The 17,832-nt window shown below is 44.1% G+C and overlaps 1 protein-coding gene across 1 annotated transcript in view; it reads left to right on the forward strand.

The window, feature by feature from the left end:
* LOC124776021 (AF4/FMR2 family member lilli-like) overlaps positions 1 to 17,832 on the forward strand; it is a 754,556-nt gene that overhangs the window by 136,531 nt on the left and 600,193 nt on the right. The window contains exons 4-5 of the mRNA XM_047250862.1: positions 11,668 to 11,791; positions 11,837 to 12,010. Coding sequence (XP_047106818.1) covers positions 11,668 to 11,791; positions 11,837 to 12,010 — 298 coding nt within the window. The remainder of the gene's footprint in view (positions 1 to 11,667; positions 11,792 to 11,836; positions 12,011 to 17,832) is intronic.

Consider the following 17,832-nt stretch of genomic DNA (forward strand, 5'->3'; position numbering starts at 1 on the left):
TCTGCTAATCCAGGTGTATTAGCTTTTCTGTTACCGTCTGCCGTGTATCAAACAAACCTGTCATCAATTGCGCCACCCTTCTCTGTTGTGTTATTGTTGTGGTCTTCAAGACGGGTTTGATGCAGCTCTCCATGCTACTCTATCTTGTGCAACCCTCTCCAGCTCCGAATGAATACTGCATCGTATAGCCTTCTGAATCTGCTTACTCCCGCTACAATTTTTACCCCTCACACTTGTCTTCAATACTTAACTGGTGATCCCTTTTGTCTCAGAATCAACCGATTCCTTCTTTTAGTCGCGTTGTGCTACAAAGTCTTGCCTTCTCAATTCTACTCAGCACCTCGTCATTAGTTGTATGATCTTCCCAATATTCTTCTGTAGCACCGCAAAAGCTTCTATTCTCCTCCTGTCTAAACCGTTTATCGCCATATTTCACATCCACACATGGCTAAACTCCAGACAATTACCTTCAGAAAAGACTTCCAAACACTTAAGTCTGTATTCAACGTTAGCTAATTTCTCTTCTTCAGCAACGCTTTTCTTCCCTTGTTGCCAGTCAACATTTTATATCCTTTCTACTTCGGCCATCATCACTTTTTCTGCCCTCATAACAAAACTCATCTACTAAAAAATGGTTCAAATGGCTCTGAGCACTATGGGACTTATCATCTTAGGTCATCAGTTCCCTAGAACTTAGAACTACTTAAACCTAACTAACCTAAGGACATCACACACATCCATGCCCGAGGCAGGATTCGAACCTTCGACCGTAGCAGTCCCGCGGTTCCGGACTGCAGCGCCTAGAACCGCACGGCCACCGCGGCCGGCTCATCTACTGCTTTAAGTGTCTCGTTTCTTAATCTGATTAACTTAGCGTCACCTGATTTAATTCGAGTACATCCCATTGTCATTGATGTTCATCTTATATGCTCCTTTCAAGACACTGTACATTCCGTTCAGCTGCTTTTACAAGTCCTTTGCTGTCTCTGACAAAATTACAATTTCATCGGCAAACCTCAAAGTTTTCATTTATTCTCCCTGAACTTAATTCCTATTCCTGTTTTTTTGTTTTGTTTCCCTTACCGCTTCTTCAGTGTACAGACTGAATAACAAGGGGGATAGGTTAGAACGCTGTCTCACACCCTTCTCAACCATTGCTTCCTTTTCATGCCCCTCAACCCTTATAAAGGCTGTTTGGTTTCTGTACAAGTTGTAAATAGCCTTTCGCTCCCTGTATTTTACTCCTCCTGCCTTTAGAATTCCAAAGAGAGTATTCCAGGCAACGTTGTCAAACTCTTCCTCTAAGTCTACAAATGCAATAAACATAGGTTTGTCTTACCTCATCCTATCTTCTAAGATAAATCGTAGGTCAGTATAGACTCGCGTGTTCCAACATTTATCCGGAATCCAAACTGATCTTCCCTGAGGTCAGCTTCCACCAGTTTCTCCATTCTTCTGTGAGGAATTCTTATTAGTATTTTGCAGCCATGAATTATGAAACTGATTGTTCGGTAATTTTCACACGTGTCACTAGCTGCTTTCTCTAAAATTGGAAGTATTACATACTCCTTGGAGTATGATGGTACTTCACCTGCCTCACAAATCTTGCACCCCAGACAGAAGTGTTCTGTCATGACTGGCTCACCCAAGGCTATCGGTAGTTTTGACAGAATGTCGTCTACTCCACGGTCTTGTTTCGACTTAGGTCTTTCAGTGCTCTGTCAAATTCTTCTCGCAGTATCATATCTCCTATCTCATCTTCTTTTATGTACTCTTCCATTTCTACAATACTGCCTTCTGGTTCATCTCCCTTGTACAGACCCTCTATATACCCGTTCCAACTTCCAGCTTTCTCTTCTTTGCTTAGTTTTCCATCTGCGCCCTTCATATTCATACAGCGGCTTCTCTTTTTTCCAAAACTCTCTTTTATTTTCCTGCAGGTGTATCTATTTTTCCGCTAGTGAAATATGCTTCTAAATCCTTACATTTGTCCTCCATCTATTCCGGCTATGCCGTTTTGCACTTCCTGTCAGTATCATTTGTTAGACGTTTGTATTCCCTTTCACCTCCTTCATTCGCTGCATTTTTATATATTTTTCTTTTCATTAGTTAAATTCAATATCTCCTGTGTTATCCAAGGATTTCTACTAGGCCATGTCTTTTTCCTATCTGATCCTCTGTTGCCTTCACTGTTTCATCTCTTAAAGCTACCCATTTGTCTTCCACTTTATTCCTTTCCGCTGTTATTGTCAACCTTTCCTAGTGCTTCCTCTTCCCAACAACCTCTGGTTCTTTCCATTTATCAATGTTACATCTCCTTAATTCCTACTTATTTGGAATTTCTCCAGTTTTAATCTACAGTGCACACCAAATAATTGTGGTCGGAGTCCTCATCTGGCCATGGAAATGTCTTACATTTTAAAATTCTAAATTTCTATCTTAGCTTTATATAATCAGTTTGAAACCTTCTGGTGTTGCCGGTTCGTTAACGTAGACAGCCTTCTTTAATGATTCTTAAACCAAGTGTTAGCGATGATTAAATTACTCCCTGTGCAAAATTCTATCAGGCAGCTTCCTCAGTCATCCCTTTCCCCCAATCCATATTCACCTGTTATTTCTCTTTCTATTCCTTTTCCTAATATCGAGTTCTAAACCCCCATCAAAATTAAATTTTCGTTCCCCTTAACTGTCTGGATAATTTCATTTTTATCATCAAATATTTCCTCTATTTCTTCGTCATCTGCGAAGCTAGGTGGCATATAAACTTGTACTACTGTAGCAGCTGTATGCTTCGTGTCACTCTTGACTACTATAATTCGTTCACTATGCTGTTCATAATTGCTTACCCGCATTCCTATTTTCTTATTCGTTATTAAATTCACTCCTGCGTTACCCCTATGTGAATTTGTATTTATAATCCTGTATTCACCTGACCAGAAGTACTATTCCTTCTCGCACCGAACTTCACTAATTCCTTCTACATGTAACCTTAACCTATCCATTTTTTTTTTTAATTCTAACCTACCTGCGTGATTAAGGCATCTAACTTTCTACACTCCTATCCCACCCAGAGATCCGAATGGAGAATTATTTTACCTCAGTAAAATTTTACCCAAGAGGATGTCATCATCATTTGACCATACAGTAGAACTGCACGCCCTCGGGATAAAAATGGCCCTAAGCCCTATGGGACTTAACATCTGAGGTCATCAGTCCCCTAGAAGTAGAACTACTTAAACCTAACTAACCTAAGGACATCACACACATCCATGCCCGAGACAGGATTCGAACCTGCGACCGTAGCAGAAGCGCGGTTTCGGACTGAAGCGCCTAGAACCTCTCGGCCACAACGGCTGGCTCCCCCTCGGGATAAATTACGGCTGTAGTTTTCCCTTGCTTTCAGCGGTTTCCAATAACCACCACAGCAAGGCTATTTTGGCCAATGTTACAAGGACAGATCAGTGAGTTATGCAGATTGTTGCCCCTGCAACTACTGAAAAGGCTACTGTCCCTCTTCACAAACCACATGTTTGTCTGGCGCCTCAACAGATGCCGCTCCGTTATGGTTGCACCTACTGTACACGCTGAGGCATGCAAGCCACCGCACTGATGGCACGGCCTATTGTTCTAGGGGAATGGATCCTTTTCTTTGTACTTTTTCAATATCCTCTGTCAGTCCTGTTTGGTATTGATTCCACGCATTTGAGCAATTTTCTAAGATGGGATGCATAAGAGTTTTATAGGTGAATTCATCTGTTCACTGACATACGTAGGCTTGGATCTGTCCTGGAGGCGTGTTCAGGTAGCCGAAGTTGTTAAAGTGAACGCTCGTGATAAGCGGGAAATCCGGTTCGAGTCCCGGTCCGGCACAAATTTTAATGTCTCTCTCACAGTTAACGTCAACGCAGAACGCGGATCTGTTTCGTAATGCGAGAAAAAGCCGGCAAACAACATCCAGGCTGGCCGGCATACCGACACTCGTATTCAATACGCCGGGCGGATTCGAACCGGTGACAGCACGGCTTCACGAATCCCCGAAGGCCGGCCGTTGTGGTCGAGCCGTTCTAGGCGCTTCAGTCCGGAACCGCGCTGGTGCTACGCTCGCAGGTTTGGATCCTGCCTCTGGCATGGATGTGTGTGATGACCTTAGGTTGGTTAGGTTTAAGTAGTTCTAAGTCTAGGGGACTGATGACCTCAGATGTTAAGTCCCATAGTGCTCGGAGCCATTTGAACCATTTTTTTTTTAATACTAGTTTTGTTGCCACTCTCCCCCCCCCCTCTCCCCCCCACCCAGTGATTTTAGAAATTCTGATGCAACGATCCTACTTCCGCCAACATCAATCTCGCGTGAAGACCACGAAGATAAGATACGAGAAAGTAGGGCTGACACGGATATGGGCAGTCGTTTTTCGCTAGCTGTATTTGCGAATGGAACAGGAAAGGAGTAATAAAGAATGTAATATACGCCGTAGTACCGTACGCACTGCTCATGCTTTAGTAACACAAGACAGAGACGATATAACCACTGTGTACATAGGCTCCCTAGACTCAAACTTACTGGATCGTTGCTGGTTTGCACGTGGTACTTCTTTGCAGCACAACTACGTTAATGACAGGCTATACTTTCGGATTAAGTGCCCCATGTTTTGTTCCGTTATTAGTGATTCGTATGTAGATTTCTTCTTTGTAATACTTGAATGTAAGTGTAACTTGTTTAAAAATTCTTCTTTTTTGTAATACATTGAACGAACGCCTCATCTGTGAAAGCATACAAATCTGGAGTTAACGTGTACCGTATAGTAACTGCAAGTGGTGTACGAACTCTGTGTTATTGTTAGCAAAAACCAAATATGAACTGATTGGGCAACGCAAGTCCCAAACCAATAAAGAAATACAATCACTACAAAATATATTCAGCCCTTTAGGTTCTGAAGCCTCTAGGCCTGTTCAAAACTGGTAACTCTGGTCCCTGTGCACATAACAAATAAATAAAATTCTCGTACCTCTAAAGCAGCAACGGTGGATCGCGATATATTCCGGTCTCTCACGAAGAATAATAAAATACACTAGCTACAGCTTCAGCGGTGTGCAATGCTGGCCGTATTACTTTGAAATGTACATGAAATTATTCTGGCTGAGAAATGAAAAACATTAAGAAAAATTCAATGTTTTTGAAAAACGTATTATCTGGACAGAGAGGCGATACTCATTTGGGTGGATTACTAACAGTGACCTTTTCAATAGTGAAATTGAATTCTAAGTTAAGTTTGGCTTCCCAAAACAATTCAAATTACATTACTCAGAATAATTACATCCTTTTTACTGACTGAGTCACAAGCAATGTGATTTGTACAGCATGTATTATCTATGTTGTTGTTGTGTTCTTCAGTCCTGAGATTAGTTTGATGCAGCTCTCCATGTTGCTCTATCCTGTGCAAGCTTATTCATCTCCCAGTACCTACTGCAGCCTACATCCTTTTGGATCTGCTTAGTGTATTCATCTCTTGGTCTCCCTCTTCGATTTTTACCCTCCACGCTGCCCTCCAACACTAAACTGATGATTCCTCGATGTCTCAGAACATGTTCTACCAACCGGTCCCTTCTTCTAGTCGTGCCACAAGCTCCTCTTCTCCCCAATTAAATACCCCCACATTAGTTATGTGATCTACCCATCTAATCTTCAGCATTCTTATGTAGCACCACATTTCGAAAGCTTCTATTCTCTTCTTGTTGGTTAGCACACTGGACTCGCATTCGGGAGGACGACGGTTCAATCCCGCGTCCGGCCATCCTGATTTAGGTTTTCCGTGATTTCCCTAACTCGCTCCAGGCTAATGCCGGAATGGTTCCTTTGAAAGGGCACGGCCGACGTCCTTCCCTAATCCGATGAGACCGATGACCTCGCAGTTCGGTCTCTTCCCGCAAACAACCCAACCCAACCCTCTCTTCTTGTCTAAACTATTTATTGTCCACGTTTCACTTCCACACATGTCTACACTCCATACAAATACTTTCAGAAACGACTTAGTGACACTTAAATCTATACTCGATGTTAACAAATTTTTCTTCTTCAGAAACGCTTTCCTTTCCATTGCCAGTCTACATTTTATATCCTCTCTACTTCGACCATCATCAGTTATTTTGCTCCCCAAATAGCAAACCTCCTTTACTACTTTAAGTGTCTCATTTCCTAATCTAATTCCCGCAGCATCACCCGACTTTATTCGACTACATTCCATTACCCTCGTTTTGCTTTTGTTGATGTTCATCCTATACCCTCCTTTCGAGACACTGTCCATTCCGTTCAGCTGCTCTTCCACGTCCTGTGCTGTCTCTGACAGAATTACAGTGTCATTGGCGAACCTCAAAGTTTTTATTTCTTCTCCATGGATTTTAATACCTACTCCGAACTTTTCTTTTGTTTCCTTTACTGCTTGCTCAATATACAGATTGAATAACATCGGAGACAGGCTGCAACCCTGTCTCACTCCCTTACCAAACACTGCTACCTTTTCATACCCCTCGACTATTATAACTGCCATCTGCTTTCTTTACAAATTGTAAATAGCCTTTCGCTCCCTGTATTTTACCCCTGGCACCTTCAGAATTTGAAAGAGAGTATTCCAATCAACATTGTCAAAAGCTTTCTCTAAGTCTACAAATGCTAGAAACGTAGGTTTGTCTTTCCTTAATCTTTCTTCTAACCTCACTAAAAAAGCATAAAGACAGTCATCAAATTAAGTACACCTGTATTAACAAATCTTAGAAACCTTACAAAAGGGATACATCTGACTAGCCTTTAAATGAAATCTGTTTACATACATTCTGGAGTTACTCAACAATTGCCAATTATCAGCCAACTCATCTACACTAACGCACTGGCAAAACGAAAGTCATAAATATTTAACATATTTACCTTGCCTGCGAAAAGACTTCTGCTCCAACATTTGTATTTCCAATAATACTTATACTCGTAATTCCTACTTTATAACCTCACACTTAGTGGCTTCACAGAGCACACCACAAAAACAGCCTACTCCGTCCTCTTTCGCTCACAAACAGCTACCCACAGCTGTGGTCCAAGCACTCTCTCACTCCAGCACTACAATCTCAGACCAGAAACAGTATCTTTGGCTCTGCGGTCGCGCACAGCCAGCGATTCGTTTTATAGAGCCCATCAGAGATATACATCGTTTATAGTATAATAGTTTCATTTTCGAATGAGATTTTCACTCTGCTGCGGAGTGTGCGCTGATATGAAACTTCCTGGCAGATTAAAACTGTTTGCTCGACCGAGACGCGAACTCGGGATCTTTGCCTTTCGCGGGCAAGGTAGGAGATGAGATACTGGCAGAAGTAAAGCTGTGAGTACCGGGCGTGAGTCGTGCTTCGGTAGCTCAGATGGTAGGGCACTTGCCCGCGAGAGGCAAAGGTCCCGAGTTCGAGTCTCGGTCGGGCACACAGTTTTAATCTGCCAGGAAGTTTCAGTTTCATTTTAGTTTACATTAGTATCATTACAATATTCGGGTGCCACATATAAGTGTACCCCACCAGACTCCTTTCAATACTAGCAAACCATTGCGTCCTTTTCTTTGATCTGTCTGTCGTTTTAAGGAGCCTTTGCCGTGTCCGTAAATGGCTATGTTAACACAATTATTTGCACAGAATATTGTACAACATGCAACTGTCAGTTTTGCTAATGGTGGAAAGATTGTGCTATACAACTGACCTCTGGCGTAAGGATATTCTGTGTTCGGTATCTGTCTGTTGATTCTGTGCAGCAGGAGAAAGAACAAACAGAACATGCGCTGTGAAAATAAAGTGATCCGCTAGGGTTGTAGTTTTCTGTTGGTCTCACGGGAGCAACTCCATTGAACGCACCGATTTAATAACTGCGAGCCGCTTCGCTAACCGGAAAGAGATAACTCGGAAAGTACTGTTGTGGGGGTAATTCACGAACTATACCGTCTATCATATCCAGCTTTGAGTGTGCGATCAGCCAAAACCCTATAAAAAGAAATTTAAAAAAACACAGCTCCGCTAATGGTGTACGCCGACATCTACATCCCTGTTTTTCATTACGAACTATCTGCAAACTATTTCTAGTAAATGGATTCACATTCGGTTATTAAGGGGCGAAATAAAATTTCTCACATTCACGGAAATTACGAAATGATGGAAATGTTGTTTTATATCGATGGTGTCGCGATCAAACGAGTGCTTGCTGCAGTCGATGAAATACAACACACCAAAACACTTCGTGTACATTGTTCCAGAATTGACAAGTGAAATAAAAGGAAACACGTTTCTGTGTGACGAAAGGCTGTCCTGTGCAGCAGTTCTCCGCTGTAGGTCCTTGGAAGATGTACCTCAGAAGGCATCAACTGCGTCACCTCTAACAGTTGCACAATATTCAGAATGAAAATACCAATATGCAGTAGGTCAGACTTACACACGGCCAATCGGTTCGACTCATATTTTGCAGGTCTCTTCTGTACAACCTGAAATGAAGGATTCTAAGATATTTTGGCTCAATAATCCAGTGTTTTTGAGAAACGCAATCGTAAAGTTCATGACATGCAGTCTACTCGGAATTGGCAGGATCCATTCCTATAATTCGAGGAAAGAAACTTTTACGACTGCTGCTTTTGCTCCTATAACATATACGTCGTCCATTAAAAGCGTCGCTGGTGCAGAGATGTCTGGCTGGGGAGCAAAGCGCTTGCGTTCTATTTTCAAATACATTCCAAAGTATTTTTATTTGTATGCTTTCCGTATTGAAATTGGTAGGAACAGGATAATTAATAAGGTAAGTAAATCATTGATGATATGACAAGTACCATCTGTGTAGTTGTTCGAGGGATAGTGAGGACATGTAACAGAGTGAGTAAAAGAGCCATTGTAAACCATTCAGGATTAAAATTTTAATTATGTTGTAGAATAAAAGCCGCTGCCAGTCACAATAAAAGGTGATTTTATTTAACCTACCACCGGTTTCGGTCTTTTGCCCATCTTCTGACGCCGGTCGGAGTGGCCGTGCGGTTCTAGTCGCTACAGTCTGGAACCGAGCGACCGCTACGGTCGCAGGTTCGAATCCTGCTTTGGGCATGGATGTGTGTGATGTCCTTAGGTTAGTTAGGTTTAATTAGTTCTAAGTTCTAGGCGACTGATGACCTGAGAAGTTAAGTCGCATAGTGCTCAGGGCCATTTGAACAACCTTCTGATGGTTTACATTTCTTTACGCGTTTACATACTGAATGTTGAAGGTAACTGATTAAATAAAAAATAAATAATGTGGTGAAGACTAAAGTGACACAGCTGAAATAACTGCAAGTAGCTAAGCGACGTGTGCTGAAAAATATTATAGAACTTTAGAACTTACGTACATGGTTCCCACTTTTTTTTTACAATTTTCGACTCAGCGACATATTTGACGTGAAATGGCACCTTCGACGAACAGCTGAAAGGTGTCGCCATGGCAGTCATATTAGTCCAGTACTGGCAAATTTCTTCATGGAGCATTTTGAAGCAAAGGTGCTGGTCTTGTCACCTTGTAAACCTAAGCTCTGGTACAGATACATCGATGATACCTTCGTTTTGTCAAATTATGGGGGGAACAGCCCCATGTCAACATAAAATTTACCATGAAGGTAGAAAAGGAGAAACGGCTATCCTTTCTAGGTGTGCTGGTCACGAGGGATGGTGAAAACCTGGGACACAGTATCTATTGAAAACCGACACACACGGACCGATACCTGCGCAAGCTGTGAAGTCACCACCCGAACCGGAAAAGAGGGCACGATTAACACGCCAGTAACGCGACCTAGACAAATACACTACTGGCCATTAAAATTGCTACACCACGAAGATGACGTGCTACAGACACGAAATTTAACCGACAGGAAGAAGATTCTGTGATGTGCAAATGATTACTATTTCAGAGCATTCAGACAAGGTTGACGCCCGCGGCGACACCTACAACGTGCTGACATGAGGAAAGTTTCCAACCCATTTCTCATACACAAACAGCAGTTGACCGGCGTTACCTGGTGAAACGTTGTTCAAATTGGTTCAAATGGCTCTGAGCACTATGGGACTTAATATCTGTGGTCATCAGTCCCCTAGAACTTAGAACTACTTAAACCTAACTAACCTAAGGACATCACACACATCCATGCCCGAGGCAGGATTCGAACCTGCGACCGTAGCAGTTGCACGGCTCCGGACTGAGCGGCTAGAACCGCGAGACCACCGCGGCCGGCTGAAACGTTGTTGTAATGCCCCGTGTAAGGAGGAGAAATGCGTACCATCAGGTTTCCGACTTTGATAAAGGTCGGATTGTAGCCCATCGGGATTGCGGTTTATCGTATCGCGACATTGCTGCTCGCGTTGGTCGAAATCCAATTATTGTTAGCAGAATATGGAATCGGTGGGTTCCGGAGGGTAATACGGAACGCCGTGCTGGATCCCAACGGCCTCGTATCACTAGCAGTCGAGATAACAGGCATCTTATCCGCATGGCTGTAACGGATCGTGCAGCCACGTCTCGATCCCTGAGTCAACAGATGGGGACGTTTGCAAGACAACAACCATCTGCACGAACAGTTCGACGACATTTGCAACAGCATGGACTATCAGCTCAGAGACCATGGCTGCGGTTACCCTTGACGCTGCATCACAGACAGGAGCACCTGCGATGATATACGACGAACCTGCCCAGTCATTCACAATACGCCAGTCACTACTCTTGATGAACTGTGGTATCGTGTTGAAGCTGCATGGGCAGCTGTACCTGCACACGCCATCCAAGCTCTGTCTGACTCAATGCCCAGGCGTATCGAGGCCGTTATTACGGCCAGAGGTGGTTGTTCTGGATACTGATTGCTCAGGATCTATACACCCAAATTGCGTGAAAATGTAATCACATGTCAGTTCTAGTATAATACATTTGTCCAATGAATACCCGTTTATCATCTGCATTTCTTCTTGGTGTAGCACTTTAAATGGCCAGCAGTGTAGCATAGAGAAAATAGCTGATCTGCTGCCTGGGTTTATATAATATGCCTTTATCTTCTTGTAACCCTTGAAAACACGAAAATTAACGCGAAAACCATTCTTGAACCTCAGCTTTTACTCATTGGGCCTGACTATTGGTAATGCACAAATAGCGCTGTGATCCCCTATTACAACGTGATTTTTGAGCAGAGTTACAAAAAATTCTAATCAGTAAGAGAATAGTGGTGATTTTGTAGTATTTCGAGAAAAGCAGCGAAGGGGAACGGACTTCCTTTTGTTTCCCTGTGTAATTTAATATTTGAATTCTGTGTATCCTCAAACTGACACAATTTTTTTTTTTCAATTTTTGTTCGATTTCTCCATTTATTACAGGAAATAACACGAAAGACCGAAAGCCAGCTATTTCAGAAAAAGGTTATTTTGAGCGGTTTTAAGCAGTCAGGTTAAACTGGCGTGGATGAAAACGATATAAACGAAAATCGATTGTTTCACAATAGCCGCCATCCCTAAGTCTTACTACGCGTGCAACTCAATGTGTCGATCGCCATTGTTGGTTCACTTTGTATAGCCACGCCTCGAGTTACTACACTGGCCGGCGCGCACAGTGTATCGCTCAGCCGCGGCAGGTGCAGACGCAGCGTGTGTCGGCAGGTCCCCTGGTTCGGACGGCAGCAAGAAGCAGCTGGCGTCCAACGACTCGTCGTCCTCCTCCTCGTCGAGCAGCATCAGCAGCAGCAGCAGCTGCGGGGGCGGCGGGGGCGGCGGCGGCGGCGGAGGAGGGCGGTACCGGCGCCAGGGCGGGGGCGGCGGCGCGCCCAAGCCGGGCACGGTGTCGGCGCACGTGTACCACACGTGGGACGGCCGCAACCGCGTGCGCCGTTCCCGCTCCCTGCAGCTGCCCGAGACCAAGTCGCCGTCGCCGGGACACGCGGGTCCGCAGCCGCCGCCGCCGGGGTCTCAGCCCGGCACCGTCAACACCACGCCCCCTGCCCCGGTAAGTCCCCTGTCGCAACTAGAGCTCCGCAAGCAGTCACACTCTTTACATCTCGCTGGGTCTTGTTTCAGTTACTTGACAGTTTCGCAAACTTTCTCAGGTAAATATTCGACGTGGGTTCTACTGGAACGCTGTTTGACAATACGTAATTAGGAACTGGAACTACCTAGCTTATTTGCACACAGAAAAGAGCATCTACTTCAAAACATGTTTTCTGACAGCATCTGGCATCCAACCTCAATAAATCATCAAATGTAAATCACTGAGATTTATTTGATTTATACACTCCTGGAAATGGAAAAAAGAACAAATTGACACCGGTGTGTCAGACCCACCATACTTGCTCCGGACACTGCGAGAGGGCTGTACAAGCAATGATCACACGCACGGCACAGCGGACACACCAGGAACCGCGGTGTTGGCCGTCGAATGGCGCTAGCTGCGCAGCATTTGTGCACCGCCGCCGTCAGTGTCAGCCAGTTTGCCGTGGCATACGGAGCTCCATCGCAGTCTTTAACACTGGTAGCATGCCGCGACAGCGTGGACGTGAACCGTATGTGCAGTTGACGGACTTTGAGCGAGGGCGTATAGTGGGCATGCGGGAGGCCGGGTGGACGTACCGCCGAATTGCTCAACACGTGGGGCGTGAGGTCTCCACAGTACATCGATGTTGTCGCCAGTGGTCGGCGGCAGGTGCACGTGCCCGTCGACCTGGGACCGGACCGCAGCGACGCACGGATGCACGCCAAGACCGTAGGATCCTACGCAGTGCCGTAGGGGACCGCACCGCCACTTCCCAGCAAATTAGGGACACTGTTGCTCCTGGGGTATCGGCGAGGACCATTCGCAACCGTCTCCATGAAGCTGGGCTACGGTCCCGCACACCGTTAGGCCGTCTTCCGCCCACGCCCCAACATCGTGCAGCCCGCCTCCGGTGGTGTCGCGACAGGCGTGAATGGAGGGACGAATGGAGGCGTGTCGTCTTCAGCGATGAGAGTCGCTTCTGCCTCGGTGCCAATGATGGTCGTATGCGTGTTTGGCGCCGTGCAGGTGAGCGCCACAATCAGGACTGCATACGACCAAGGCACACAGGGCCAACACCCGGCATCATGGTGTGGGGAGCGATCTCCTACACTGGCCGTACAGCACTGGTGATCGTCGAGGGGACACTGAATAGTGCACGGTACATCCAAACCGTCATCGAACCCATCGTTCTACCATTCCTAGACCGGCAAGGGAACTTGCTGTTCCAACAGGACAATGCACGTCCGCATGTATCCCGTGCCACCCAACGTGCTCTAGAAGGTGTAAGTCAACTACCCTGGCCAGCAAGATCTCCGGATCTGTCCCCCATTGAGCATGTTTGGGACTGGATGAAGCGTCGTCTCACGCGGTCTGCACGTCCAGCACGAACGCTGGTCCAACTGAGGCGCCAGGTGGAAATGGCATGGCAAGCCGTTCCACAGGACTACATCCAGCATCTCTACGATCGTCTCCATGGGAGAATAGCAGCCTGCATTGCTGCGAAAGGTGGATATACACTGTACTAGTGCCGACATTGTGCATGCTCTGTTGCCTGTGTCTATGTGCCTGTGGTTCTGTCAGTGTGATCATGTGATGTATCTGACCCCAGGAATGTGTCAATAAAGTTTCCCCTTCCTGGGACAATGAATTCACGGTGTTCTTATTTCAATTTCCAGGAGTGTATATTGACGAGATAGGAAGAGGAAAGCTGAAACATATTTAGGAATTAAAATAGGATATAACATACCATTATATACGAGGGTCACTCCAAAAGAAATGCGCACTATTTTTTTAAAAATCCATCTTTTATTCTACATGTTTGAAAGTTTTACAATGTGTAGATACATCCTTGAGGAACAGTATTTTCATTTCTACACATAATTTCCATCCCTCTCAACTGCCTTACTCCATCTTGGAACCAGCGCCTGTATACACGTACGGTAAAATTCTGGGTGAACCTGTTGGAGCCACTGTTTGGCAGCGTGCACAAAGGAGTCATCATCTTCAAACCTTGTTCCACGAAGAGAGTCTTTCAGTTTCCCAAAGAGGTGATAATCACATAGGGCGGGTCAGGACTATAAGGCGGGTGTTTCATTGCTGTCCATCCGAGTTTTGTGATCGCTTCCATGGTTTTTTGACTTACATGGGGCCGTGCATTGTCGTGAAGCAGCAAAACGTCCTGCTTTTGCCGATGTGGTAGAACACGACTCAGTCGAGCTTGAAGTTTCTTCAGTGTCGTCACATATGCATCAGAAATTATGGTGGTTCCACTTGGCAAAATGTCCACAAGCAAGAGTCCTTCGGAATAGAAAAACACAGTAGCCATAACTGTTCCAGCAGAATGTGTGGTTTTGAATTTTTTTTTTTTTTTTGTTGGGTGAATTTGCATGATGCCACTCCACTGATTGCCTCTTCGTCTCTGGTGAAAAATGATGGAGCCATGTTTCATCACCCGTCACAATTCTTCCAAGGAATTCATCTCCACCATTCTCGTACTGTTCCAAAAGTTCGCTGCATACCGTTTTTCTTGTTTCTTTGTGAGCCACTGGCAACACCCTGGGAGCCCACCTGGCACAAACCTTTTTTAACGCCAACACTTTCAGTATTCTGCAAACACTTCCTTCCCCTATCCTAACGTAGCGTGACAATTCGTTCTCTGTGATGCGTCTGTCAGCAGTCACCAATCCGATAACTCTCTGCACATTGTCTGGAGTGTGTGCAGTACGAGGCCTGCCGCTGCGAGGACAATCCTTAATATTGCCGTGCCCGCTTTCATCACGTAACCCGCTTGCCCACCGACTAACTGTACTGCGATCGACAGCATCTCCATACACCTTTTTCAACCTCTTGTGGATGTTTCCCACTGTCTCGTTTTCACAGCACAAGAATTCTATGACAGCACGTTGCTTCTGACGAACGTCAAGTGTAGCAGCCATCTTGAACACATGCTGTGGTGGCGCCACTAACGGGAACAGGTTGAACTAAGTTTGAAAACAAGCGGGAAGGATGTATCTACACACTGTAAAACTTTCACACATGCAGAATGAAAACTGTATTTTTACAAAAATAGTGTGCATTTCTTTTGGAGGGACCCTCGTACTCTATTATAGCTGACGATCACATGATGTTACAGAAAACAGAAGATAATTTACAAAGACCGAAACCAATATCTACGTCTACATCTACACGATTAGTCTGCTATGCACAACATAGTGCCTGGCAGACGGTTCAATGAACGACCTTCAAGCCGTCTCTCTACCGTTCCACTCTCGAATGGCGCGCGGGAAAAACGAGCACTTAAATTTTTCTGTGCGAGCCCTGATTTCTCTTATTTTATCGTGATGATCATTTCTCCCTATGTGAGTGAGTGCCAACAGAACGTTTTCGCAATCGGTGGAAAAAACTAGTTATTGAAATTTCACGAGAAGAGCCCGTCGCAACTAAAAACGCCTTTGTTTTAATGATTGCCACTCCAATTCACGTATAGTGTCTGTGACACTATCTCACATATTTCGTGATAATACAAAACGAGCTGCCCCTCTTTCTACTTTTTCGATGTCATCCGTCAGACCCACCTGATACGGATCCCATACCGCACAGCAATACTCCAGAATAGGGTGGACAAGCGTGGTGTGAGCAGTCTCCTTAGTAGACCTGTTGCACCTTCTAAGTGTTCTGCCAATGAATCGCAGTCTTCGGTTTGCTCTACCCACAGCATTATCTATGTGATCGTTCCAATTTAGGTTATTTGTAATTGTAATCCCTAAGTATTTAGTTGAAGTTACAGCCTTCAGATTTGAGTGACTTATCGCGTAATCGAAATTTAACGGATTTCTTTTAGTACTTATGTGAATAACTTCACACTTTTCTTTATTCAGAGTCAATTGCCACTTTTCGGACCATACAGATATCATATGTAAATTATACATGTAGATCATAATATATAATTTAAGTATACATTGTGATTCTTATTAGCGTTTAAAAACTTCGGAAGCTACGTAGATGACCCTGAGATAAGTAATTTGATATAAGAGACATGGTGCCGCAAATGTCCGGAAATATATCAAAATGACAAACGTTGAACATGCGGCGTCGGATCCATAATATGGAGGGTACTTTTGAGCGCGTGCATGAAGGGATGACTGAGTGAGGCAGTACTTGCATTCAAGCAAACCGTGCAAATTTTGAATGCCTTTCAAAATGTGATCTGTTGTAAACGTAGAAGGCGCAGAATTATTGTTCTCGCTGTAACCAAGCAAAAGCTGTTCTTATTTTCTGTTTCTTTCTTACTGTTCCTTTTTTATTTTGTTACAGACGTTGTTTAGTAAAGGAAACATACGTCTTTTAGTGGTAAAGATGCAGTTCGGAAGCTTATTTAGTTCTGACGCAGTATGACAGGATTTGGTTTTGCTGCACTTTGTAATAAAGCAACGGACACCGCGAGACTGGTATATATTATTAATATATCAATACCTCAATGAAAACACGCAATTGTTTCACACACTTAAAAAAGTGCTGCCTGCCAGACGCAAGACTCGAACCCTGAGCTCCACCTGCTAAAGTGGCGCATATAGGCCTGGAGCCACACCGACGTGAATACTTGACTTGTGTTGGGATAATCAGGGCCCCAAGTGCTGCACGTGTGAAGAGCTATGTCATCTGGTGACGTCACATATGTTCAGCACCTCTCATCCACTTCTGGAGTACTTCCGATACTTGCTGTCCGATGTGTGTTACATTAAATGACTTGTCTCAGCGTCATGTACGTCACTTTGGAGGCTTTTGGACGTTAATAAGAATCACCCTGCATTGAACTGGCCTCCATAATCCAGTCAGATCTAATATAGTAATAAACAAATTTTAGAACCAGTATCCTACTTCAGTTATGTAGGATGTGATACCAGTTTTAACTGTGGCAAATACATTGAGAAGAAGGTTAATAAATTTCAAGCTATTTCCGAAATAACTGGTAGAACATTGGGAAGAGAAACTAGAAAGAAAACTCAAATGATATTCTACAAAATTATGGCTGGTTTGTGGTCCCGAATCGTGGGAAATAATAAAAAAAGAAAAATTGCTTATACAGGCGGCAGAGATGAAGTTCATGACATATGTAAGGGGCTGTAACAGAATAGATACAACAAGGAATGAGACAATAAGATAAGATTTAAAAATCTCCTCGGTTAATAATAAGATAGTAGATAACAGAGTGAAATCAAGGGATTCTGAAGACAGAAAGATAGGAAAGAGGGTGCAAAAGAAAAATGATGAATTACTGGTTGACTGGCAAGAACTAGATGCACCTCATAAGAGGCAGAGGGACTGTTGTATTTCGTGGTTTATTCTTCTGGTAGAGGATAGTGTACCTAGGAATATACGACATTTTCTTGTCGGTGTTTCAATCAAGTGAACGATTTTAGAATCACATGAAGAAATGCGCTGCTGAGACCGCCATACGCACTTTCAAGTATTTTTTGTTGTTTTTGTTGTTGTGAGAAATGAGGTTATGTTTCGTGTAGCGTTGGTAAATACTACGAGTTCTACATATTCAAGTATTGTGTAGTATGTTAAAACTGTATTGAGGATACCGTTAATTTTTCAGCTACAGAGTTTTGTGGTACGTAAGATTGAGTATGTTTTTAAAATTTTGGATGGTTTAACTATACTTACTCGGTCGAGCACAACTTGAAAAGTTACTTGACAACTGTACCTAGAAAAGATGGGTGTTGTGCCATGGAACATGTAATACTCGCAAATAAACTGGGTTTCTTTAATGTCTCAACACGCTGCCCTGTTTT

The sequence above is a fragment of the Schistocerca piceifrons genome, chromosome 2 (genome assembly GCF_021461385.2).
Source record: "Schistocerca piceifrons isolate TAMUIC-IGC-003096 chromosome 2, iqSchPice1.1, whole genome shotgun sequence".
NCBI lineage: Eukaryota > Metazoa > Arthropoda > Insecta > Orthoptera > Acrididae > Schistocerca > Schistocerca piceifrons.